General features: G+C 48.2%; 1 protein-coding gene across 1 annotated transcript in view; it reads left to right on the top strand.

The window, feature by feature from the left end:
• Positions 1-890: 890 nt before the first annotated feature.
• Positions 891-27,007, top strand: part of SLC13A4 (solute carrier family 13 member 4) — a gene marked incomplete at its 3' end in the record, with an annotated part of 39,856 nt that continues 13,739 nt past the window's right edge. The window contains exons 1-7 of the mRNA XM_079711636.1: positions 891-1,192; positions 6,691-6,819; positions 19,122-19,258; positions 21,141-21,313; positions 21,759-21,813; positions 24,439-24,478; positions 25,253-25,330. Of these exons, the coding sequence (XP_079567762.1) occupies positions 1,094-1,192; positions 6,691-6,819; positions 19,122-19,258; positions 21,141-21,313; positions 21,759-21,813; positions 24,439-24,478; positions 25,253-25,330 (711 nt within the window). The 5' untranslated portion in view covers positions 891-1,093. The remainder of the gene's footprint in view (positions 1,193-6,690; positions 6,820-19,121; positions 19,259-21,140; positions 21,314-21,758; positions 21,814-24,438; positions 24,479-25,252; positions 25,331-27,007) is intronic.

Genomic DNA, 27,007 nt, shown 5'->3' with positions numbered 1-27,007 from the left:
ATTCTATACTCGGGGGTAAATTTCTCCAGGATTAATATTTCATTTTCTCCCTGCCACCAGACACTTCATCTTCCTAAGGACTAGGTCAGCAAGTGGCCCTCCCTGAGAAAACTCAGGGTCCTATGCTTTGCAACGTTAAAGCAGTGCTTGAGGAAGTGGGATTATGTTTACGGTGATGGTCATCACTCCAGCCCCTAGGATGTTTGAGAAACAAAAATAAGCTTTGCAAATTGCTTAGGTTCTGCAGAATCAGCAGGCCCCTGCTGGGACCAATCATGAACTGCCTTTGGAAGAGATAATGACTCATTCTTTCCAACGTGCTGATTGGCTGTGAGGAATGGGCGTGGCTACTGCCTCTGTCCTGCGTCCCATAGGTGAAGGAAAGTTAAGGTGGGCCTCCAGCAAGAGTTTGTCCCGTGACAAAAAGGAATGTCTTGGGGACTTTTTTTTTCTGCTTTGGAGGCCCAGCCTCAAGGCAAATTATAATGGGAAACCAATTAGAAGGAAAGCAATTTGAACAGAGTTAAGGTGCCAGGTCCTGGGAGAAGAGACCAGCCCTATTTGAAGTCTCCATGGTCTGCTGACAAACTCGGGGGTTTGTTTTAAGGGAAGCGGGGGGGACTAGATTTTTTAAGGAAAGGGGGTACAGCCAGCACAGGTAGAAAGCGAAAGTGGTACTGCCCAAAACAGGCCATCAGAGAGAGGAAAAATGATGGAGGGCACAATAGACGGCAGCCAGACAGCTGCAGCAGAGGTGTAATCTTGATTAAGGGGGCTTTTGCTGAGCTTTGGAATGAAGTTACTCCATTACTGATCAAGCAAAGAGAGAGCCATTATGCCCCCGTTTATCATCCTTTCCCGCTTCCTTTTTGCTGGGCATAAAACTATGCTCACCAATCCCACCTAAAACCGAAGGCGAGGAGGCCGGCCTTTGTTGCAAACAGGGGCTCACCTGCCCTCCTGTTCTGCTCTTAAGACGAAAGAGGACTCTTGGAAGCCGAGGAAGTTTGAAGAAGTGTTTCTGGAGGGAGGCGAGCGTCGCCAGCAGCACAGGCACTCGGCGGGCGCGGGCTCCAAGGGGAGGAGGTCCAGGATGGGCTTGCTGAGGGGCCTCCTCCGAGCCAGGAAGCTGCTGCTCGTCATCTTCGTGCCGCTCCTGCTGCTGCCTCTGCCCATGCTCCACCCCAGCAGCGTGAGTACCAGTCGGTCCCCTCCTTGGGCCAGGGGGTCAGATGGGAGGTCAGAGGGGAGGTCGGTGGAGGGAGTGGGGTGCTCGTGCAGCGCCTCAGCATTCTTCTGTTGGTGTAAAGAAATGGAAATGCTTTCCTGGAGGAGGCTAACATACTTTCTACCTAAAAACTGCCATGTTCATCCCTTCACCCCATTCCCAGTCCCCCAGCCCCATGGACCCCAGCCAGGACTGAGATAAGAGGAAGGGCGATGGCTGGAGTGGCTGATCTGTGTGACACAGAGCGGTGGACCAGCCTGCTCGGCGGCAGGGGCCAGGCGGACACCCGATAAAGAGAAGGGTGCTCTGGAGAGCCGGTATTTGCCAGGAGTCAACATGTGACTGTCCATATGGGAGAGCAACTGGACATGCAGGAAGACCTCCCAGTAGAGGAGGGTGGGGGAGGGAGGGGACTGTGGACCCCGGCCTGAGGTGCACTGCGGTGGGGTCCCCGGCCGGGCTCTTGTGCATCTAGCCAGGGTCTGTGGGTGACCACGGTGGGCTCTGGTAACCAGGATTTGAAACTCTTAATCTCTCAAGTTCCTTCTGAACTTTAAGTTGAAAGCGCAGCTTGGCAGCCTGCCCTGGTCCCATGCATATGGCCCTTTGATTATTTGTATCCTCTGTGTTTTCTTCTCTGTGCTCTTGAAGGAGAGACAGCAAATGACTCGATAAAAAAGAATAAGAGACCCCAACTCTAGACTGTGGCCCAATTTTTTGTCCAGGTTCGTGTGAGCAGAAGAGCCTGAGCTCTGGCTCTGCTTCTGAGACCGTCATTTGCCGTCCTTGCCTTCCTCCGGCTCCTTTTCTCCCTCCTCCCTCTCCTCTTCCTCCCAGTGGCTTTACCCTTTCCCCTAGCTGGCACTACCCTTGAGACTTTAGGAAAAATAAGCTAAGAAAGGTTAATCTTGTTTGTGGGAGGGGAAGGGTGTCTTCCACTCAGCTCCCAGAGTAACCTTGTAACCAAGATTAAGTTATACAGTTAAAGGGGATTAGAATGGTTTCTTAAAAACAAACTGGCTTAAATCTTTAGTAGAATAAAAACTCAGAGCACCAGGGAGCTGCTGATGAAAACCGGGCTGGGATTAGCAGACAGTGATTGGTGCTGAAAGCTTTCCCGGCATAGACACTAGTCCATTTCCGGCTTTGTCCCAGTAGGCTGATTTTCTTTCCTTTTCATGTTTTTGTTTTGTTTTGTTTTACTCACTGTCAGATGGGTTAAGGGAATGCCAACCAAGTGGCACCTGCTCTTCTCACTAGCAGCATCAGGCACCCCCCGTGTCCCCTGAGTCAGCCCCATCTCTGGGGACCATGACTCCAGGGGGTAGTGCTGCCATTTAATTCTGGGAGCCTGTCTTGGAGCTTCTCAGTTACCAATGACTAGTGAGAAGTACTAACATGGAGAAGAAAACAAAATAACAAATTATTGAAGCAGACAAAAAAAATCTATAAATGTGACAGAAGAAGGATGTTGTGGAAAAAAAAAAAAAAAGAGGAGAGACAAGGAAGGAAAGGTAAGCCTCTGCTCTGTTGGGGTCAATCAAAATTCTTGAATAGGTTTTTAAAGATGGACTCACTGAGGGCTTCCCTGGTGGCGCAGTGGTGGAGAGTCCGCCTGCCGATGCAGGGGACATGGGTTCGTGCCCCGGTCCGGGAAGATCCCACATGCCGCGGAGCGGCTGGGCCCATGAGCCATGGCTGCTGAGCCTGCGCGTCCGGAGCCTGTGCTCCGCGGCGCGAGAGGCCACAACAGCGAGAGGCCCGCGTACCGCCCAAAAAAAAAAAAAAAAAAGAAAGATGGACACACTGAGACCAAGAGACATTGCCCTTCCTTGACCTAGCGCCTTCTATCCAACTGAGTTTCACCTTAGGGCAGGGTTTCTCAACAGCCACACAGTTACATTTGGGGGTGGGGGGAGATAGTTTTCTGTCGTGAGGGGAGGGCCGTGCTGTGCTGTGCATTGTAGGATGTTTAGCAGCATCCCTGGTCTCTACCCATCAGGTGCCAGCAGCACACAGGCACCCCCTGCAATTGTGACAGACAAAAATGCTTCCAGATATTACCAAATATTCCCTGGGGGGCAAAATTGGCTCCAGCTGAGAACCAGTGCCTTAAGAAAATAGAAATATGCTACCTCAGAGCTTCCCAGTCTGTGCTCATGGGTAGCCCTCGGGACAGCTAGATGGAGCCTGGGTGGCCAAAGCCCTCAGACCTGGATGCAGCCTGCTCACCCCTCGCCCCAGTGTGCCCTGCAAAGATGATTCCTCCGTGTGTCACAGTGTCAGTAAGATGCTGCTTCTTCTTCCTCTGCAATGACGCAGAAGCACCTTGAGGTCACAGTAGGCACAAACCACCACGGGGACTGGCTCTCATCTATGCGGCCCCCTTGCATCACACTTAGATTCTGATATTTAATCCTTAAGATCCCTAAATAGCCTTGTTTGCTCTGGGCTGGAACAGAGAAGTGATCTGGGCAAGAGCTCCTGGCCTGCAGTTCTGATGGTTCTTCAAAGTGACAAGCTGCAGCTGCATTTTAGGAAGGATTAGTATGACCTCCCCTTTTTTCCTGCCCGGCTCTCTAAAGCCAGGGGCCCAGACTTGATTTCCCATATACAGAAGAGGAGGGGTAAGAGGGCGGCATCTGTGACTAAGCCCAGCTTCAGCATCCCGGTGGGATAAAAGTTACACTCAACTCCCAAGCTAAATTTTCAAAAGCCCTTCCAGTCATTTATGACACCAAATTACATGCCCTCAAGCTCCTTCCAGTGGAATCTGAATGGTATTTCATCGGGGTGGTCAGACTGTAGGGAAAGAAGCAGATGCAAACATCAGTTAGCAGCAGGGTCAGGGAGCATCCGCTGTGGGCAAATGCCACTTTTGAACTCGCTCCTTTATTTGTCAACAGGAGCAGAAAAGAACTGACAACACTATCCCTTAAAGGCACTGCCCGAGTATGCACCAATCCCTACATTCCTGCGGACCAGTGGCAGCGATAAGAGGCTGGCGGTTTCCAGAATATTTTCTCCAGTAGATAAGAGAGACCTGTTAGCCAGCAGAGGAGCCCAGTTCAGTTCACCAACATTGACTGAGCTACCTGCCAGACGCAGGGACACAGGATCCTGTAAACAAACTTCACAGAGTATTCTGGGTTATCTGAATATACGCTTCCCTACTGAATTTTGAGACAGTTGAGAAGGGGCAAAAGGAAGTTTATGTAAATTCCATGGGTGTACTGAGTGCGAAGTAGATGGAAAGGCCATCTGAAGGTGGTCTCTTGGCCATTTTTCTAATGAAAGTTAGAAAGCTCTAAGGAAAGTTCAGATAAAAATGATGGCAGTTTATCCTGTTCTTTTTTTTTTTTTTTTTGCGGTACGCGGGCCTCTCACTGTTGTGGCCTCTCCCGTTGCGGAGCACAGGCTCCGGACGCGCAGGCTCAGCGGCCATGGCTCACGGGCCCAGCCGCTCCGCGGCATGTGGGATCTTCCCAGACCGGGGCACGAACCCATGTCCCCTGCATCGGCAGGCGGACTGTCAACCACTGCGCCACCAGGGAAGCCCTATCCTGTTCTTAATACTGCTGGATGAAGGTGGCTTGGTGACTTCCTCCAGTAACTTATTCTAATTCCTAACAATAGTTACAATCAAAAAGTTTACCTTGGCTTACCCAAATTCTCCTAATTCAAACCAGAATGATGCATGGTAGAAAGAAATAGCTCTTGGTCTCTCTCCCTTCCTTTTCTCTCCTTCCTTTGCTCCTGGACCTGTAATGACCAAGCCAAGAAAGACTGAAGATTCTTTGTAAGGAATAAGGGCTTCTCAGTGAGGGAAAGACATTCGATCTCCTTTTCTTCAACTAGAAACAACACTTGCCATTCTGTCTCTTTCCCAGGAAGGAGATGGGAATAAGTGAGCTCAAGTGGGCTGAAGGGCTTTGAACTCCTTTAGGTATTTTTATTTCTGCAGTAAAGGGAGCATTTCTCTAAATTGCATTCTTTTTCAAATGGAGCCCTTTTTCCCCCCAGTATTGGTTCTGTTGTCTTATCAGCACTTTAAAAAGCTTTAACTTCTCTCCGATCTTTTGGCCCCAGAGGAAATCTCAGTGGGAGCTACAGTCAACAATTGTTGAGCCCAGTTCCCATTCCTCAACCCCCAACCCCATAATCCATGCATATCAGGAGGGAACAAGGTTCCATCCAGCCAGGCTGGGTTAATCACTCCTGACGCCCCTCACTGATGGTGGCGACCTTTTGTAACTTTTGTGTAAGAGTTTGAGGACGCTTGTTCTGAACCCAGGGGAGAGATAAACAGAACAAGATTTGGCAGGTTCCTTGATCACCAGCCAGCCTCAGGGCAGGTCAGACCTGAGCCCAGTGGGTTTAGAGCTAGGTATAAACAGAGGAGTCCACAGCCAGCATGGATCTTCTATTCAGTGGCCCTCCGGAGTCCATTGTTAAAACCCTTGGACAGTGACCTCTCCCAAGAGTAAGCCAGTGACCTTTCTCACCACCATTAATCAGCACCATTCGGGGGCAACCAGGATTACTGGAGCTAAGGTTAAGGAGGACTGATTTTTTTATAAGAATGTTGTACTTATTTATTCTGCGCACCCCACGGTTGTACAACCAGCAGAGGGAGTGGGCTGGGGAAAACCCTGGTAAATTTCCAGGCCTTCCCTTCCAGATAGACAGCACTCCGACTCTCTTTGTCAGAAGGAAGTTTCCATGTGCATCAGGAAGTGGAGTGTCCCAGACACTGGTTAGGGCACTGGTTCTCAACAAGGGATGATTCCCTCCGCTCCCCCCTGCCGCCAAAGGACATTTGGCAATGTCTAGAGGCATTTTTGGTTGTCACAGTTGGGAAGGTGCTACAGACATCTAGTGGGTAGAGGTCAGGGATGCTGCTAAACATTTTACAATACACAGGACAGCTCTCCCCACCAACCCAGCAAGGAGTGATCCAGCCCCAAACGGGCCAGTTTCAGAACTCACATGTGAATCAATTACACAAATTAATCCCCACCTTCAGCTACCCCAAGAACCTCTAGTATCTGATCAATCTGACACCAAAATATCTTGCCTAGACCCAGTTAAAACTGTGAACTACACCTTTATAGTACATGATCTGGACACCGCAGTTAATTTCAGTCCCTACCCTGCTCAGTTTCAGGAACCAACCGAGCTGTGATAGCATAACAGTCCAGTGGCCACCCTGTTGCAAACCAGCGCAAACCACATGCCAGGCATCAGTCGCCCCAAGGAGCAGCCATAACTTCACCCACCAAAATACAATGGCATGTATCCACCAAACTTCTCTGCCAAGTCCACCTTTGCACCTCCCAGAACTGTGTTCCAGTGCCCATGTTTGAGTCCGTGTGCCTCCTGCCTCTGCCCTGGGTCTCTTTTGGATCCTTGGTGGCAGTGGCTGTCCCTGTGACTAACCACCCACTTTCCTCCCCTTCCAGGAGGCTGCGTGTGCTTATGTGTTGATCGTGACTGCTGTGTACTGGGTGTCCGAGGCGATGCCTCTTGGAGCTGCAGCCCTGGTGCCTGCCTTCCTCTACCCGTTCTTCGGAGTCCTGCGATCCAGCGAGGTTAGACCATTAGTAGCCCCCTGCTCGGTCCCTGCTGGGCCAGTGAAAGAGGGCTCAAGGTGAAGGGAGACTCACAAAGCAGTTGAGGAGGGGGCTTCTTTCACCCTCTGGAACAACCCATTAGCACTAAGCCTTTGCACCTGCTGTTCTGGACCCTGAGCTCCTTTCCTTCAACCCATGACCTTCATCTCTGTCAAACTGCCTCTTTCAGGGAGCCTTTTGGTTAATCACATCCAATTGTCCCTTCAGCCTGAAACCCTTTAGGAACTGTATGCTTGGCACATTCAACCAGACTGTTGTTACTCTTTCTCTGTCTTCTGATGGTCCATTAAACTCTAAGCACTCAAAGGCAGGAAATCAGGCCTCCCAGGTCCTTGGAATCTCATGATGAAGCTGAGCCCGTATGGAGTAGGTGCTCAATAAATGCTTGCTGACAGAGAGACTTACCGTGTTTCCCTGAGTCCTGACAATGTCTTCACTTTCTCTAAAAGACATTTCTGTCCCTTCTTCCCCAACTCAAGATTACTGCATATTCTTTCCTTGACTGCTGTCTACCTAGAATCTCTCCTCTGTTCACTCTCTCTCTCTATGGCATTCTTAAAATTCTAACAGAAATTGTCAACAGGAAGCCCAGGGTGGTGCCCGTGCAAACAGTTAAGCCTACCACAAATAGGAAAGAAGAAAATCACAGCCAGAAACCTGGAGCAAGATGAAGAACGGTCTTCATTCATTAACACCTGGTTCCACTTGGATTATCTCCTTATAGCACCTGGTCTCCGCTTAGGGTTTCTGAAGGAGATTAAATGGTAGAGGTTAGTTAAGGACAGAGGCACAGAAGAAAGAGGAAAGGGAACTAATGTTTGAATTCCTACTAAGAATCAGGCACTGCACCAGAAGTGCTGTATTAGTTAATACTCCCGAGATGTCTACAAGGTAGATATTAGTATTTCCATTCTTGGGGCTTCCCTGGTGGCGCAGTGGTTGAGAGTCCGCCTGCCGATGCAGGGGGACACGGGTTTGCGCCCCGGTCTGGGAAGATCCCACATGCCGCGGAGCGGCTGGGCCCGTGAGCCATGGCCGCTGAGCCTGCGCGTCCGGAGCCTGTGCTCCGCAATGGGAGAGGCCACAACAGTGAGAGGCCCACGTACCGCAAAAAAAAAAAAAAAAAAAAAAAAATTCCATTCTACGGATGAGGAAGGAGTTTCACAGAGTTAAGAAACTTACCCAAGATCACAAAGTAGGAAATAGCAGAATTGGATTCAAACTCATACCCGTCAGATTTCAAGTCTAGGCACTTGCTTACTGTACCATAAGAAAAACACTCCATAATGTATTATGTAGCTTCATGGTGAGTTAATACTAAGAACTGTACATCTCTTCACCTGTGTGATGTGAGGAAGGAATAACGAACCTGGGTCCATGGGATGCCTTAACCATGGATAACAGAATTTTTTTTAAAGTCCAGAGATAAAAATTAGGCTATCCCCTAATTGCTGTACTTGACTACAAATTCACAAGTTGTCCTTCTACTGCATGGACTCAACTGGCTGGTTTTTGTTTGTTTGTTTTGGTTTGGGGCAGTTTGGTTTGGAGGCTGTTGGTACATCAGTTTGTTTGTTGGCATTTAGTAATCATAATAGCCTCAGACTCTCCAAAAAGGATAGCATCCCCAAAACCCTCAGCAGTGCTTTGATTCCTGGAGATGGGTCCAACACCAATATCCTGGGGACCCACATAAAAGCTAGCCTGGGACCTGAAGCACTAGGCAGTCACTCCAATTATCCCCCTTCCTTTGTGGAAAGAGAACAGGTAGTTTGGGTCTGTGTGCATGCCTAAAAGAACAAGCACCAATATTACTTTTTTTTTTTTGACATCTTTATTGGAGTATAATTGCTCTACAATGGTGTGTTAGTTTCTGCTTTATAACAAAGTGAATCAGTTATACATATACATATGTTACCATATCTCTTCCCTCTTGCGTCTCCCTCCCTCCCACCCTCCCTATCTCACCCCTCTAGGTGGTCACAAACCACCTAGCTGATCTCCCTGTGCTATGCGGCTGCTTCCCACTAGCTATCTATTTTACGTTTGGTAGTGTAATGTTACTTTTCTTAAGAGAAACATAAATGAACTTGTCCTGCAGATTTCTCTTTAAAATTGTGAAAGCAAAAGCCAGTGAGTCCGGAGGTGAAAGTAGAGAGCAGAGGAAGAAGTGAAGTTATAGAAAGAATTGAAACTTAAGTAACATTTTTAAAGTGAGCTAACTATTCATTAAAAGACTAATATCTTTGTATTTCACTACAGGCAGCCCAAAAGCCAACAGTATGCCTTAGTCTTAAAGTAGATGATGTCTCTATTTCCCCAAGGGCCTCCTGCAGCGGAATCTTATAGACAGGTGGGCCAATCAGCCCCTCCACACACTAGGGATGTTGCTAGGCAACAGTTCATCCTAGGGCCTGCCCCTCTGCACAGCCAGGAAGGCTCAACCTATAAGGAGTCTAGGGAGGCAGTTGTTTTCAAAGGCAACAGGACTTTGTAAGGAGAACAAGAAGACTTTCCAGGGAGAGATTGGGTGTTGCTATTGCTGGGGGACTGGAGGTAGAAAACACTGGAGAAGCCAGGGGCCAATTTTATCATTTGAGGAGAAAAACCCTACCCCATCTGTCTGATAAAGTGGCTTTGGCTGGTGATATTTAACAGCTGAGCTCCAGGGAGCAGTTTAGGCCAAATATAATCTGTTTAGCTAGCCTTTTAAACTCAGATTAAAGGATATGCCGATCAGGTAGAGGACATGGGTTATAGCCCTTTGTGAGCCAGTTGACTTTGCTGACAGAAAATATCTATTCCACAGCCACCGACTTCTCCCCTACAGCAGCATGTGCCATGGCTCCCTGGGAAAAGCTAGGCCTGGGGTCTGCAGGAGCCCCCTACTCCAGACAAATCATCCACTTGTCACTCCCCAAACCCACCTTGTGCTTGCCCAGCCCCTTGCCGGGACTCAGGCCATTCTTCCACTTTGGAAAGTTCTCTCCAATTCCTTCAGTTTTTAAGATCCTACCCAATTACCCTGTTGGTTGAAGCCTTTCCAAAAACCTCAGCTAAAAGTGTTGTTCCCTTCCCTTGGAGCCCCCTGATACCTTTGTCCTTTTAACGGTACATGAGATACATCAGATATAAACTTGCTGTGGACACGTCCTCTCTCCACCCAGATTTCACACCCTCTAGGATTTACAATATCTTATGCATTCAGGCCATTCTTGCACTAGCCCTTAGTTCACGTTTCTTTTTTTTTTTTTTTTTTTGTGGTACGCGGGCCTCTCACCTCCGTGGCCTCTCCCGCTACGGAGCACAGGCTCCGGACGCGCAGGCTCAGCGGCCATGGCTCACAGGCCCAGCCGCTCCGCGGCATGTGGGATCCTCTCAGACCGGGGCAAGAACCCATGTCCCCTGCATCGGCAGGCGGACTCTCAACCACTGCGCCACCAGGGAAGCCCTAGTTCATGTTTCTTGATTGCAATGTTTCTTGATGGTGTGTCAGTAGTGTACTCTCCATGTGAAGGAAGGCATGTGAATAGGATCAGTGTGACCCTGAATCTGTGGCTTTTGTCCCTCAGGTTATTCAGTCAACATTCAGAAAAATATTTTGAGTGCTGTACCTACCGTGCACAATACAATATGGACGATGTTACAGATACCTTGCTGGTGACAAAAATGAAAAAAAAAAATCATTTCTGGGACTTCCCTGGTGGTCCAGTGGTTGAGACTCTGTGCTCCAAATGCAGGGGGCACGGGTTCAATTCCTGGTCTGGGAACTAAGATCCCACATGCTGTGTGGTGCAGCCAAAAAAAGAAAAAAAAAATTTTTTAATATATCATTTCTGTGCTCTTGAATCTCATAGCTAATGCTTTGGGTTCCCCCTAGGGCTGGATGTGTGCATATAAATGGTTAAATTTTACAGTGATGAATTGTCAGTCTGCAGATATTAAGAGTTCAGTGTGTGCAAAGCTTAGACTGTCTTCTATCAGCCGAACTCAGGTGCTGAAAAGAGACAGAAAATGGTCAAAATGGCTCCTGACCTTGAGAAGTTTCTACTCTAGCAGAGAGAAAGTATAAACCACATGGAATAACACAGAAGACCCTATGCAGTAATGCCTCTTTTTCTGGCCTCGCAGACCCCAATTTACACAATTTCACGTGAGGGAATGTTCTATATAAATGAAATTTACCCTGTCGAGTGCCCAACTTTATATTGACCACTTTTTGACTGAGGTCTTTCCACAAAGCTTTATAATTTCCCTGGTCTTTTTTTTTTTTTTTTTTTTTTTTTTGCGGTACGTGGGCCTCTCACTGTTGTGGCCTCTCCCGTTGCGGAGCACAGGCTCCAGACGCGCAGGCTCAGCGGCCATGGCTCACGGGCCCAGCCACTCCGCGGCATGAGGGATCTTCCTGGACCGGGGCACGAGCCCGTGTCCCCTGCATCGGCAGGCGGACTCTGTACCACTGCGCCACCAGGGAAGTCCTCCCTGGTCTTTTAAACAAATGTTGCTGAATATAAATTAACTTTTTTTTGGAGCCTTCGATATTTCCAGGGATAACAATTTCTCAATCAGAGAAATGTGGGCTGCATGATAGCACAGTTGAGTAACTTGAGTGCTGGTTGAATAGCTGAACCGAAAGAATCTGAGTAACATGTTGGCATCGTGCTGGAGAGAGAGCACAAATGAAAATAAGAAAGGCACGTTATCGGATTGCAGATGACTCAAAGCTAGATGGACTAGCTAATGTACAGTGACAGAATCAATGCTGCCAGGAAGAGACAATGGACTGGAAGGGAAGTCCAGGCAAAATGAAGCTTAATAAGGATAAATGTTAGCAGTGTGTGTGAAAAAGATGTTTGGCTTTCAGCTGAGTATAGACTCAGTGGGAGTCGGCTCTCTGTCCAGGGTGGCCGCCAGAATGCCAAGCCTTTACCACATGTCAGGCGCAGTGGGAGGCCCTTCACATGCACTGTATCTTTTAATCCTCTGTGAAGTGGCTGTTATTTTTATCTTTGTTTTACAGAGGAGGAAACTGAAGTTCAGAGAGGTTAAGCAAGAGGGGCTGGGCTCTAAGGGCCCCTTGACTTTAGGATTCTGTCGGCTTGTAAGCATCCAGCTTCTGCTCCCCTCTGCTGGTGTACAGAGCTCAGTCCTGTATTTCTGATTTGTTTTTAGGTCTGTTTTTTCGTTTTGCCTCCATTGTGACTCTCGTTACTGTCATCATATACGCCTTGAAAGTCCTCTAAGCCTTTCTACTGTGTTACCTGTGTCAATCAAGTGAGCTGAGATTCACTGTTTATAGGAGAATGGCATAGATGCGGGGACCAAGCGGCTCTCTGGGGAACTGAAGAGCATGGTTTGAACACTGGGACTTGTAAAGAGCCTCAGAGATGCCCAGGGTCAGGACCTACTTCTGGGAGTGATTACACCTGCTCTCTATCTACCCCCCAACACGTGCACCCACACACGCACACGCATACAGACACGCTCCTTCTGCTGTCTCAGTGGCCCTGCACTGCAGGCTTCTAGCAAGTCTAATTCAGATTCTAGCTCCTGCCAAGGCAAGAGAGGCAGCAAGGCAGCTCCAGCTGGAGAAACAAAACAGCCTCTACAGCCAAGTGATACTTGAGTCTGATGTCATGAAATCTGCTTCCCTGTTTGCTCCTGATCTTTCTGACCCACTGGATTCCTGACCAGTGCTTAGACCCTGACTTGCTGTGTGTAAACCTGGGGGCATTTCGTATATCACTTTCCACTCTGCCTTTCTGGCCTCTACTCACTATGGAGGCTGACACCCCTACCTCCACCCCCCAGCCACACATACAGGCCTGTGAGGATACAGGCTGAGCATCTGTGCCCAGCTACCCACCCTCACCCACAGCCATCCAGACACAGCCCAGAGCTGAGCCCACACCCAGGCCATACGTGGGCCCGATACCAGGAACCCACAGATCTTGCAGCCTTTTGAGGCCAAGCTGATGTTTCCATAGGAAGAGCTACAGGGGCAGATCATTCAGTCTTGAAGAAACTGGGGACACTTTATGAGTCAGCATTTCCAAGCTCTGCAGGAGCTGGGCCGACTTCGGGTCAGGTCAGCACCCATCTGGGTCTCTCTGCTTTAGACATCTCTAGGGTAGGGTTTACAAAGAATGTTTTTTAAACAACAAAACCTTTCCTTTAAAGTAAATCTTAGGAAAATCAATACACGAAGCAGATGGAAGGGGAAGTCCTGCTCTGATTAGGCACGGGGGCCTAGAGCCCTGGCTGCCCGGGCCCTTTCCTTCCAGTACCTCACGGCCACCCTGTTCCTGCAGCTGAAGTTTCAGAGGCAGTGAGTGGTTTGAAAACCTCTGTCCTCAGGGAAAACAGACAGGTGGTTAGGAGGGGGTCTGAACCCACAGAGACTTACCAGCAGAAACAGCATTCCTGCCCCCAGGGAAAGGCGGAGAGGCAGCCACGCTGGACTTGGCTGCATTGCCAGGGTGGTGGTTGGAATGGTGTAGTGAGGGGCTTCAGCTCTGATGGGGGTTTAGCTCAGCCCGGAGGGGGGCCAGCCCAGGCATCCCATCCTGGGGTCGCAGCAAAATTGTTCAGATGAACCAAAAGAGCCTCAAAAGAGGTCCGTTTCCAGAGACCACCACTGGTCTCGTGAGGGAATGCCACGTGAAGAGGCACACCCACAGCAACTGGCAAGGAGAGCCTAGGTGTGTGCAGCCAGCAGCAGCGTGCTGATTGGTTGCATTTCTGACGGGGCCCATACAACGCCACCAATGCCTACGTCAGGACACATTCAGATCCACACATTCTGCCAGTCTCTGGCTGCCACCACTATAAGCAAGGACACTGGCAATATGGAGAGGGTCAGGATCCAAGTTGGGAGTAGGGTAGAACTGAGTTTGAATCCAGTTTTCTCACTAACTAGTCTTGAGCAAGTTGTGCGTTGACTGAAATAAAAGTTGCACGTTAAGTTTTATTTGGGGAACTTACTGAGGACCATGGCCTGGGAGACACCCTCTTAGGTAACTGAGGTACTGCTCCTAAGAGGTAAGGTAGGAGCCAGGAAATATATGAATTTTTTTTTCTGGAAAAACATGTAGTCAGATATCAAAAGACTACTGCTAATCACAACAGCTATCTCAAGTTAATGATTTTAGTGCTTTTCTATCTATGGGAAGAAGTAAGAATCTGGGGTCATTGAAATGATCCCTTAGATATGCATCTTAACTATTTAGGGCCAGTACCCAAAGTACAGAATGCTTCCTGTTTTTCTCCATCCTGAATTCCCCTCAGGGTGCACGACTGCAGTGGCTAATGGCTTGATCCTTGTAGAACTGGAATGGCGGGCAACATTCTTTTCTTTACATGTGTAACCTCTCTAAACTGCCATTTTACTCATCTGGAAAATAAGAATAATAGGCATACCCACCTCATGGGGAGTTGTGAGGATGTTAGACCGATCTGAGTGACAGAGTGCCCATCACAGCACCCAGCTTATCTGCACGAATGACTCATTGGTCCATCTGTCTTCCTCCCTGACGATGGCCCTGTTCTTAGTGAGAAAAGCACTGAACTGAGATCAACATCCAGATTTCCATTCTCCTCAAACTTCTAGGATTAAAGCCACAACTCCTCTCACCTTCCCATTAAAAAAAAAAAAAAAAAAAACTTTGTAAAAACATTAAAACCTGACATATCCAGAGAGCAATAAATAATTCCGTGACCAAAGAGAGTGATGTTTTTAAAAGCTCATCACTAACAGATGTCACCTGCAATTTACTAACAATGAATGAGTTCGTTAAAAGACTACAGCGGTCAACACTTCTGTCCTTGTGCCTCTCAATCCAGGCTGGGTTAGAAAACTCTTGAGATGTACTCACCCTTCACTTAAGAAAGTTTGGGGGAATCTTTGTCTTTTAGGTCCACCTTGCTCCTTCTTACTTCATTTCTTTCTCTTATTCCACCACGTGGTCATGCTGGCATACCTGATTCCTAACCCTCAATCTCATCTTGAAGCGTTTCATCTTTTCACTTCTTTAACAATAATAATGGACCATTACTGAGCACTTCCTGTGTGCCAGGCCTGTCTTGCATCATCTTACTTAAGGCCCATACGGATTCAATGTGTTGTGTATTACTACGTAAAAGGTTGAAATGATGGGGGAACAGGGGTTCAGTATTTGGTCCAAGAACATACAACTCACCTGTGGGGAGCAAGCATTTGAACCCAGGTTGAGTTCTTACTTGCTATCCTCTGCCCCACCTTTTCAGAGCGGCCTCCTTGAGCCTATCTCTTCTTAAACACAGTCCAGAGACATCTCTGCTCTCCAAACTTGGGGTTTCGGCACACTGAGAAAAACCACAGAGCAGAAAAGGAGTAAAGGCGATAACACTGCCAACACAAATGTCACAAAATCCATGCACTCTAGCCATGGGAGGAGCACTCGTTTGAGAATCTAATTTCTCTTTGCAAATAGTTCTAACAATTTTCATTATCTAGTTTCCCAACTCACAGAATATTAGTCTTGGAAATTAGATAGTGGGGAAAGGAATGCTCATGGCAAGTGTGAGGACGCAATACATTTTAGAAAACGATTAAAATAATCCTCAAGGATCCTGGAACTCCCAGAGGGGTTGTAAATAACCAAGGTTTTATTGTAAAGAAAAAGAAAATCACTGGGCTAGAAAACTAACCAACAACACCATTGGACAAAATTTTATTTATTGTGCCTGGGCCCTCTCTGTATGCTAATGGCCTCAGACCAGGTCAGCCTTTGTGTGGACCATTTAGTAACAGAAGAGCCACCAGGAACCCTGGCTGTCAACGTGGCGGGCCACGCTAGCTGGTTTGCATGTGTCATTTAATCTTCACAACAGCTTTACAGAAGATTGGGACTCATATAATCCTCATATATTTTTTTAGATGAGAGAAATGAAGCCCAGAGAGGTTGAGTAACCTGCCCAGCATACAGCCGAGTCACAAACTACACCCAGGCTACATCACCAAACACTTGGCATCGCTTACAAGGGGGCAGGAAGGACACATGAACAGACCTGAGCACACCAAACACCAAATAAGAAAACATCACAGGGCCAATATCCCACTAAACCTGGGCCTGGGGCTTTCATTGGACCGGGCCCAGGTATTTGGGGCCAGTGTCAGGACTGTGATTATGAATAACGATGAGGAATGTGGGCTGGCCCGTGCTGTCTGGGGTACCCAGAATTTCCCCTGGAGTTGAATTAGATGAGTGGTTTCTACTTGGCCACCCTGAGTGGCATGTCGAATAGTAGCTTTAGATCCAGATGGACCTGGATTGATATCCCAACTCCACCCCTCACACTGTGACCCTGGAAAACTTCCTTAACCTCTCTGAGTCTGCTTCCTCACCTTAAGTGAGAAAGTGAATGCAAAATACATTTCTGGCGTGTAAAATGCACTCTACCACATGTTGGTTCCTTTCTCCTTGCCCTTGAGAGGAACCCCGAGAAAGTAGCCCCACCTCTTGTGCAGGCTCTGATCCCCCTAAAAGTCCATCACCAACTGGGGTCTATTAGGATATGTGCCAAAGAGGCAGAAAACTAAAATGTTGTCAGTCAGTCCCCTGGGAAAGTAACCCTGGTAGCACTGAGTCTTTAAAAGCTTCACAGAGAGCCATGAGTCATGGGCCCAGTGGGGGACCATCACCCAGGAGGACAGTGGTGTCTCAGGTCTTCTGTGGGTTCCTCTCCTTGGTAGAGGCACCACAAAGCTGCCTCTCAGCTGCCTAGGAACATGAGTGGGCAGTGAGGAAGGTCCCAGGCCCCCAGTTCAGCCAGCCCTCCCATCCCAGCAGTACTTCCACCTCCCACTAGGGGGCCGCACCTCCACCCACCGTCAGGGCCCGAGGCCTTCCCGTCCCTCCCAGTGCGGACTCTGCCCCAGAGTCACAAGCCCAGCAGAGCTTCTCTGCCCTCCGGGAGCATTAGTGACAGTGTCCAGGAGGACTGGGGTCGAGGACGAGGACTAGATTAACCAGAAGCAGAGGCCTCTTACCCCAGGAAATGGTCTCAGAGAGGAGAGATGATCCTTCTGTTGCACAGAACTCATCAACCAGACACAAGGAAATCTCTGTGGGGAAAAAGTGAGAAGGGAGAAATGGAGCAGGTTACCTTTTTGGGGGCTCTTATCTTACCAAAGTGTTCCGTGCAGAGTTTAAAACTCAAATAATACTGAAAAGGTCACAATGAAAAAAACAGCAGACTCCTTCCCCACCCCTCCCTCCACCAAATCCCACCTCCCCTGACCCAGAGTCAATAACTTAACTTTGTTAACTGCTTGTTCTGGTATTAAGCTCCACGGTCCTATATGATATTCTTATATTAATTCTTGAGTTATCACTTTTAGACATTATCAGTTGACTTCTGATTATAGCACGTGAGGATTTTCTACTCTTACATCACCCAATTCTCCTCCCTCTGCCTTCCCAGTACAGGCATATAATTCAATAATCAAAGTTTAACAGTATGATTATATAAATTCTGTCTACTTCCAACACCGCAGATTTGACTATATTTGTATTTCCTTCCCTGTTCAGTTTTTGTTTTTCTTGCAGTTAAAAATGTTCTTGTTTTCTCACTTTAAGAGGATTTCTAAGTTAGGAGTTAAACTTTTCTATATCTTTTCCTCCCAATTTATATCATGGTTGCATTGTTGGGAACAACTTTCTTGTATGTGACAAGTATTTATTGAGCATCGACTTTTCCATATTATCCTATTAGGTGCTAAGAAATACAGAAAGAAACATGGTCTTTGGCATTTTGCAGCCTAGAATTCAGTTAAGAGACAAGAGAGATACACATAAAAAAATAAACAGTACAAGCATGAAGCAACAGTTCTAGCATTGCCCTATGTGCTCTGTGATGTGTAGAGTTAGTCGTACCCACAAGGAATGTTCTGAAGTCAGAGGCTAGAGTCACAAGGAAGGTTTTCTGGATGCCACCAGGCCTGAACTGGGCTTTGAAGTCTCCTCAAAGTGGAGATAAGGAGGGAATGTTCCAAGAGAGGGAATCAACAAAGAGCTGGTCCTGGAGCTCAAACATAGGAAACATGTTTGAGCAGGACTAGGTCTCAATTTCCTCGTCATTAAAAAGCAAGAAGCAGCAGCTGGTAACTGGTGCTATGGTTGTGTGAGAGAAAACCCCTAATCTTAGGAAATAAACACTGAAGTATTTAGGGATAAAGGACCAAAATGTATATGACTTACCCTCAAGTGGTTCAGGAAAAAAAAAAAAAAACCTATACAGACAGTGGATGGCTATTTCTTGCACTATTATCATTTTGGAACCCTTTGGAACTCGAATTATTTGGAGTTAAAGAGTTATTCAAATATAAAGTTTTTTTAAAGGTTTAAGGCAGGTTATAAAGACACCTTCAAGAACTCTGTCCTAAGGAAATAATCACATTTATATAAGGTTAACGATTTAAGCTGAAAATTATTGTTTGCTCCATTTGCAGCAAAGAAAGAAAAAAAGAAATCAACTTAAATATTCAACAAAAGGAAAATGGTTAACTAAGTAAATTCTATGGTACTTCATGCTGCCATTAGCATGAATTTTTTCAATAAATTTAAGTCTCATAAGAAAATGATCAGGGTACAATGTCAAATGAAAAAAGAAGCAGGATATAAACCAGTACATACTGTATAAATCCAATTATGTATCTATATAGACATTAAAAAATTGAAGAAAATATACCACAGTACTAACAGTAGTAGGATTAAGGGTAATTTTATCTTTAATTTTTCTATATTTTAAAGTTTTCCATAATGAACATGTATTAACTTTCCAATAAAAAAATGAACATAATTTTCTAAGAAGCTAAAGAAAATGAGATTAGTTGACAAACTCAGGGTTATTTTCATAATTTTTAAGAATTAAGATAAAATTGTAAATATGTTTATTCTTTGAAATGGTATTCATATCACAATTAGAATGGAGAAGAATATCTATCTACCCTATAGAGTTGCTGGCAGGATTAAATGAAATCTTTGTAAAGTGCTTAGCACAGTGCCTGCCCAAGGTAGTATGTATGTATGTACGTATACATAAAGTTTTTAAAATTTAAAATTAGATATATATGTAATATACATATATACAACAACTGGCTATTTTAATAACCCTCATCTCCCTGCTTTTTGCTTGCTAGCCTCTGCTTGAGCTTGAGTTTAGTCGGGCGGGGGCTGGGCCCCGGGTCCGGTAGGGGTGACCCGAGCTGGCCTCTGCAGGTGGCGGCCGAGTACTTCAAGAACACCACGCTGCTGCTGGTGGGTGTCATCTGCGTGGCGGCGGCTGTGGAGAAGTGGAACCTGCACAAGCGCATCGCTCTGCGCATGGTCCTGATGGCCGGAGCCAAGCCGGGCATGTAAGTCACACTTAGTGCATCCCCTCAGCTCCCAGTGGGCCCCCTGGATGGTCAGAGGGACATCCACTTGAGGCTCTCTACCAGTGGGGATGGGAGGACACCAGGGCCTCAGGGCTCCCATCTCCCCCTCCAGTGAGAGGGCCTGTGACCACGGAATGGAGACGTGAGTGGGTGACTTCTGTGTGTTCTAATAACCTGAGTAACCTAGACTGCCGGGGCAGCAGGTTACAAGATCTAACGGGCTCATCTGGTAAAACAAAAGGGACCAGCATCAGTTGTTTCCCACGCTTTTTCCCTTGTATCAGGGAACAGGCTGGATGAGGAAGTGGTGTCTTCTCCTCTGTCATTTAAGGAGGCATATGGAGGTTTCCTCCCATCCACCCTGAGTTCTTGTTGCCATTGGTTTAGACCAGAGGCCTGTCAAATGTGGCATCTGACCTGGCATCTGCAGGGCACTGCAGGCCCTCAGCTGCTTCCTCTTTTCTCTCTGCTGTCAAGAAGGCCGCTCAGGAAGGTCAGGACTGACGGTTTTGTGTGAACTCATTCCTGCTCTGTTGGATAACCCTGCCCTTATCTTCCCTTTGGAATATCGTCCTCACCTCCTAGTTTACAACTTTCTTGCAACACTTTTTATGTAAGCTGCCCTGACTCTCCTGGGAGTCCAACAGAGCATAAATAAATAATACGGTGTTAGTTTTCATCCCTAGTCATTAGATGAAGACATGTTATACTTAAAAAGATGTTCCTGTCTCCCACTTAACCACAGCCTAACTCAGAGCATAATCACTCAGTAATAACCTGAGGTGTTGTACTCCACACTCGACCTCCTAGACACACAATGGCATTTCCCCACATCAGGCTGAGGCTCTGCGGCTCTTTGAAACCCCCGGGTACTGTCATCAAGAATTTTTATCCCATTGCGTTTCTACTCGTCTCTATTTACCGCACCCTCCAGCAAGTTTCCACCCACCACGGGGCCCTCCGTTTGCCGGTGCATGTCCAGGGCAGACAAACTCATGTCTCCATCAGCCTAAACAGAGACACCATCAGGGCTCTGGCACCTGCCCGGTCATGATCCACAGGACAGCTGTGCTGGCCCCAAACTGTGAAAGTCAATGATCCCACCTAAGGCGATCAACACGGGTAGTCTCTATGCTGGCTTCTCTTACGGAAATAAGAACTATATCTGTACAAACACACAGTGCATGTTTTCAAAGTCAAGGAGAACTTGAGAGTTATCTTTGTTAGTGTTTTCCTCCAAGTGTCAACTCATAGACACAGCCTTGAAAAAGTGCACACAGTGCAATGGGACACTGCTGAGCCGTTGGGGGCTATGCTTTCAACGGTTGGTAGTGGGACAAGTAGTGGGCGGAACCGTAAGCTCTGTCCGTTAGTCTCTATTTGGTCACTAATAACTGCGGTGACTTGGCTGCAAAGCAAGGAATGGGATGGTACTCGTAGGACTGCTGGCTGCAAGGGCCGAAAAAAGAATTCCTTTATACACAAAAAACACACATCATCACCAAGCTAATGCCCACAGAGGAGAGCAATCAGGAAGTCCATGCCCTGTGACCCTCCCACCAAAGCTATTCTTTGCTTAAGCAAGGGCTTTTCTTTTTCTTTTCTTTTTTTTTTTTTTTGGCTAAGGCCACTAGCCCACGAAGTGTGATGCATTCATTCAACACATCTTTATTTAATGTTTACTCTGTACCAAGCCCTGGGAGTACAAAGCTGAATGTATGACCTAAAACCCCCATTTTCTGGATAAATGCCAGCACCAGCAGGCTCGTAGGAGGCCCCGAGGGAGCCGTGCGAGGTCGCAAGTGTCACCCGGGGAGGTGGGCGTGCTGTGATGCTCCCCCTGTGCCTCCCTGCCTTCCAGGCTGCTGCTCTGCTTCATGTGCTGCACCACGCTGCTGTCCATGTGGCTCTCCAACACGTCCACCACCGCCATGGTCATGCCCATCGTGGAGGCCGTGCTGCAGGAGCTGGTCAGGGCCGAGGAGGAGCCTCTCGCGGCCGGCAGCTCCAGCGCCGAAGAGGCCGAGCCCATCAGTACAGTTTGCTGGAGTTCATCTCCCCGTTGCTTCTCCACCCGATTGACACTGCCCAGCTCTGTGCCCGCCCCCACCGACCCTCACCTGCGTCCCGCCTCTCCTCTGGCCTCTTCCCCTTCCTGGCCCCTTACCCCGTACCAGCCCTGTAACCTGAAGCTTCCCTGTGACCCCCATTCCCAGCTCTTCCTTCCTGCCCTACTTAGAGCAGCCACCGCTGCTCCTTTCCCCCAAACGCTCAAGGATTACGACAAGACCCCAGGCCTGTCTGTGTCCCTGAGTCCCACTCTGCCTGCCGGGCGGAGGGAAGGGGCGTCGTCAGGCAGCAGGCCCAGCAGGAGCCCTGATGCCTCTGTTTCCTTATCCAGCCCCAGCCCAGAGCCCCTGCCCTTCAGGGTCGGGTCCAGGCTCCACATCTCACTTCCTGCTTTCCTTTGCTACCGTAGATCTCGATGTAAACAACAGCCAACCTTCCCTGGAACTCATCTTTGTCAATGAAGAGTGAGTATGACCTCCCTCCTCCCAGACGGAGCCTCTTTCAGCTGCACTGGCCAAGCTCACATCTTGCCACACCACCACCTCCCCCCGTCCCGCTCTCCTCTCCATGCCAGGGAGCCACTTGCCAAGACCCTGAGGGCACCTCCCTTAACCACCGGGTATCGCAGGGCTGAGGGAAGAGGGGAAAAGACTACACTGAATCTGAGGGAGTATGTGGACTATCTATACATCTACCAAGTAGCATTTCAGCTAAATTGATGTCCCTCTTGGGAGAATAATATATTTAATCTATTAATGAAAAAAGGCTCACATTTTAGATGTCACTGGAGAGTCTTAGAGAATCACAACGTATTTTTTAGATATTAGATGTGGTCTTATTGATCTTATTAGATATGGCAAAGAAAAACTAGGTGGCAGGTAGGGGATTCGAGGACCGTTGGTGAGACAGCCACGTGCTGATGAAAAAAGCAGCTTTTAGAAAAGGAGAAATATCGTCTCCAACACCCATGTGCGGTAGAGCCATTAACAGCTGATTTCTTCTGGAGATCTAATATCTAAATGTGGTCTTCAAGGAATACTGGGATGAACAGGACATTTTGAAAGTTGCATTTGTACTAGAGCTCAGTTTTGCAATTTGCTCTTTTCATTGAAAATGGAGAAGTCACACTGAGCGAGCCCAGCACGGTGTGCAGGGACAGAGGCAGAGGGTGCCATCAGCTTATCTTCCTCCCGCCACTGGCTCCAGTCATAATGCACTGGACGTTCCTCCCCAGCCTTGACCGTATCTCAGGCAAATCCTGTTAGCTCTTCTGGTTCCTTTCAGATATTAGCATGATCTCGTTTGTAGATATTCGGCAGTCTAGTCCAGACTCAGAGCAAAACTTCAATCCCTCCTCTGAAGCTTCTCCCCGCCTCCTCTCACGCTCTCACCCAACCCCCCTTCAGCCCAGGTGTGCAGGATAAGAGGTAGAAGTGAGCAGGTGAGACAATGGATTTTTCTCTTCCTCTTTCCCCCACCTCCTTCCTCTCCCCTCACCAACTCTCTGCGTCTGAATTCTCCAGGGTCAGGGCAGAGGCTGTAGCGAGCAGGAAAGATAAAGGGGCAAAGAGGGTCTTGGCTGGAGGTATTCCAGAGTGCGGCCAGTGCCCTGAGATTCAGGCCCCGACTCTTTAACACGTCGGGCACTTACCTTCAGGGTCTTCGGAGTGTCCCCTTGAGGCCACCTCTGCAGAGCCTGGGCTTCATGGCACGAGGTGCTCTTGGATGGCCGCCTGGGCTCCCTCGGTTCTGTGCTCTGGTGGCTTGCTCCCCAGCCTCTTTATTCTGGGGACGCCTCTGGCCTCTTGGGCAGGGCCTTTTCAAGGTGGCAGTAGCCCAGCTACCTTCCCTGTGCCTCCCCCAATAAAGACGACTGGACGTTGAGGGCACAGCCTGCTCCCAGTGCAGTGGGCCTTTTCTCCTCACGCTGGCCTCTTGGGCAGCGCACACTGGCCTCTTGCCTTTGTTCTTTTCTGGATGAAAATACATGTCCCCAAACTCCAAAGCCAAAGCTCACGTTGTCCCGGACTTCCTCAGCAGCGTGCAGGGGGGATCCAGGGCTGTCACGGTGTGAGGATGGCGGTCTTCTTTCACGCCAGCACCTCCCATGCTGTCCGAGGGGTTCCATGCCAGCCCCCTCACCTGATTTGGCAAGGAAGGCTGGGAAACACCACAGTACTCCTCCCAGCCTAATGACTCTCTCCGGTGAATGCTTCCTCTGAGCCCCATCAACGCCTTGTCCTTCCCTGATAGAGCCTGGAGGTGGGTGACAACCCCAGGACCCCATTTCCTGCACGTGTGTCCAGCCCCTCTCACTGGCCTTCCCAGCGGTTGAGCTCATAGCACCCACTGTCCTCAGGACTAGGACAGTCCAGAAACATGCATTTAGTGCTCAGTGTAAGTCCGTAATGCTGGCAGTTAAATCCCCACCTTCCTCTCTCCTCAAGGCAAAGACTGGGGACCAGTAAGAGTGGGAGGGACTCAGCACACGCGTTGCCTGCCACCCTCTGAGGTGCAGCTGCTGATGAGAAATTCACCCCCATCTTCTTGCTCTCACACGCCTCTTACCATGTGTGGCCCTGGCCCTCCCTGCTCCTGTCGCCTTAGATAAGCATTTCATGTTTCTCCTTCTAGAAAGTGAGCCAGTGAGAACACGGTCAGGGGCCCAGGCTCTCCAGGCAGAGGCAGAGACAGGTTCCTCTCTGGCACCACCACTTAGCACCCGGTGCCCTCGGGAAGTTAGTAACCTCTCTCTGCCTAGTTTCCTACTCTGTAAATGCAGGTGGTGATACCCGCCCCTTAGATCTGTCGTGAGGATTAAAGTCCGTATTTGAGCGCTCAGCACCTAATAAGCACTCCACGTTAGCTATTATTAGGAGTCTCGGTTTCCCTCCAAAGGAAATGCCCTGCCCCTATTCCCACATATCCTTACCACATCTCTGGAAGGTGAGATTCGTCTTCTTCTAGGTGTAGCTTAGAACACCTGAGTCTAGCAGGGTCACTAATACCAAACACCAATGTGGGGAGAATTCCCATCTCATCAAGTCTGGGCCACTGTTGTTGTTCCCACTTCCTTTGCTTTCTTCCAGCACGTCGAATGCAGACTTCAGTTCTCTGATGCAGAACAAGGTATGGCCCTGGGTTTCTTCTGTGCTTTGAGATACTTGAAAGACCCTCAAGATAACTCAGGGCCAGAGAAGCCTGGCAGCTTGTCGAGCGGCCTTCTCTGATGTGAGGGCACAGAGGTGCTCCCCTGAGCCTGGATGCGTGAGGCTTTGGGCAGTTCTGAGCCCCAGCCCTGAGTACTGGGCTTAGCTTCACAAAGGACAGGTTAACGTTTCCTCGCGTAAACCCAGTATTCAGCCATCCAGATATTCAAGAGCCACGTATTCAGCCTCAGGGTCCCCTTCAGGAGGGATTCGTTTACAAAAGTCTTATTACAAAAAGGGGGCACGTTTATAGGGGAAAAGCCAAGTTTGCCTGCACACTCTACGCGGCCTCACCCCCTCGTCCAGGGCTGGTTTTACATCTCTTCTTACCTCAGTCCCAATGGATGGGCTTTGATCTGTCCAAACTGTGGACTTGGTTGTGCATGATTTTTTTTTTCATGTTCTTTGTGTTAAAAGAATAATGAAGGGTTCTTTGTTAGCTAATGAAGTTCTAGAAAGCCAAGCTCTCCTATAAGGACAGAGCCATGTTTTTCCAAGTTTCAAAAGCCTCTTCAAATGGGGAACCTGCGAGAAGGAGGCAGGCACAGTAGGGGTGGCTCCCTACCACCTGCTCGCCCTGCTTCTGGTCTCTGAGTCCCACAGGGAGGAGGTGTGGGTGCCCCCAGGGTGATCAGGTGGCTTCTCCAGGCCCCACAGTCTCCTCGTGATAGTGTGACGGTCTGTGTCCTGACAGAACCTGAATGGCGTGCCCGCAATCACCAACTCCGCCAGAACAGCAAACCACCAGGACAAGAAGCAGCACCCATCTCAGGTAATGGAATTGCACCTCCTAATCCTGTTTCCTACATGAAGTGCCTTGAGCTTCCCAAGGGGCACTGCTCGTGAAGCTGTGAGGGTGTTAGGCTAGCGGGCTGTCACCAGGCACACTCCATCCGTGTGTCTGGCCTGCGTGTGCCATGGAGATAAGACATCCCACTCACTGTTGACTTTGGCAAGTCATTCCACTGTCTGAGCCCCAGTTTCTTCAGCTATAAAAACTGAGACTTGATCTAGATCAGAGGTGTTCAAACTACTCCTCAAAGGTGCTTCAGGGGCACTGTAAATATTTTATTTGAGTATCCTGAGATTTTAAGGCAACTGCTTTTCTGTTCCCTGATTTTCCTGGTACTTTATCACTGAAACAGAATGCAGAAGTAAAATGGACGTCGAAGGTGGCGTAAAACTCCAACCACCACTTATAACCCTTGATTTAAAATTTTTGTGTTCATCAAAATCGTCTCAATTATGTAGCATCCGTATCATCATAAATAAATGCCATTGTTTATTAAATACCAAGCACTGGGCTGAGCATTTGCTCTGTAGTCTTGGCTCAGAGAGGTAGCAATTTTGAACTCCATTTTGACAGAGACGCAGAGAGAGGAAATCATGTACCCGAGGCCTCAGACCTAGTGAGAGGAGAACCTCGATTCAAATCCAAGTCTCCCTGACCCTATGTGTATATTTTCAGTTAAAAAATAGATGTTTGCCCATTAAATGCTACACTTGTTTTCTCTATTGGAGGTCCATGTAAATTTTCATTAGGAGAAAGGACTGTGGAAAACCACTGGACCAGAGAATCTCTGAGGTCTCCTCTAGCTCTTATAATCAATGAATCTTTCAGGAAAATGTGGCAGGATCCAGCCTTTTCCGGGCCCTCCGAGGCAGATGGGGCAGTGGTTACGGGCTTTGAGAAATGTGGCAGGGTGGCCTCTTCCCCTTGGTTTTCCTATGACCTGACCTGCTGACATTTGTACCAGGCTACTCCTAGTCTCACGATTTGGGGCCAGGCCTGGCAGGACAGAGGGGCACTTGCTTCTTTAGTCCACAGTTGAGACCAGAGGTCAGCAACCGCTGACCCTGAAAGGCCGTCACATGGACCACGCAGGGCCTGAGAGGACCATGGCCAGGCTGAGGTTGATATGCAAGGGGGAGGGGAAAGTGGGAAGGAAAAGCCAATAGGCAAGAAGGGGAAAAGTGAGAAAGAAGGGAGGAGAGAATCACACACTTTGACTCTCCGCCCAGTGAAAGCTGGACTCTTTCTATAATGCAAATCTTATTTTTTAGTCATCTCCCAACCAGGACTGTATTTTAATTCCACGTAGAATAACCACCTTCTATTTGGTATTTAGACAGAAAGTGGAGAGCAGTCAGTTTTACTGGAATTCAAGTAAAAAACAGAACATGCTGTTAAAACCCATAACAACAAAAATAATAATAGCTTACCATTTGTTAAATGCCAGGAAGTGTTCCAAGTGCTTTCCATGTACTTTTCAAAACAATCTGGCAGAGAAAATAGGATTTTCCTCCTTTTACAGAAACTGCAGCTGGGATGGGGCTGCCCAAGTTGGTAAAAGGTAGAACTGGGACTGGGATTTGTTTTTCTGACACCCAAGCTTTCCACTGCACAATGGTGCCCCTGTTTTTCATGCTTTGTGTGCCAGACAGCCCA

The sequence above is a fragment of the Hyperoodon ampullatus genome (genome assembly GCF_949752795.1).
Source record: "Hyperoodon ampullatus genome assembly, chromosome: 9".
NCBI lineage: Eukaryota > Metazoa > Chordata > Mammalia > Artiodactyla > Ziphiidae > Hyperoodon > Hyperoodon ampullatus.
This window is presented reverse-complemented; position numbering and strand designations above follow the sequence as displayed.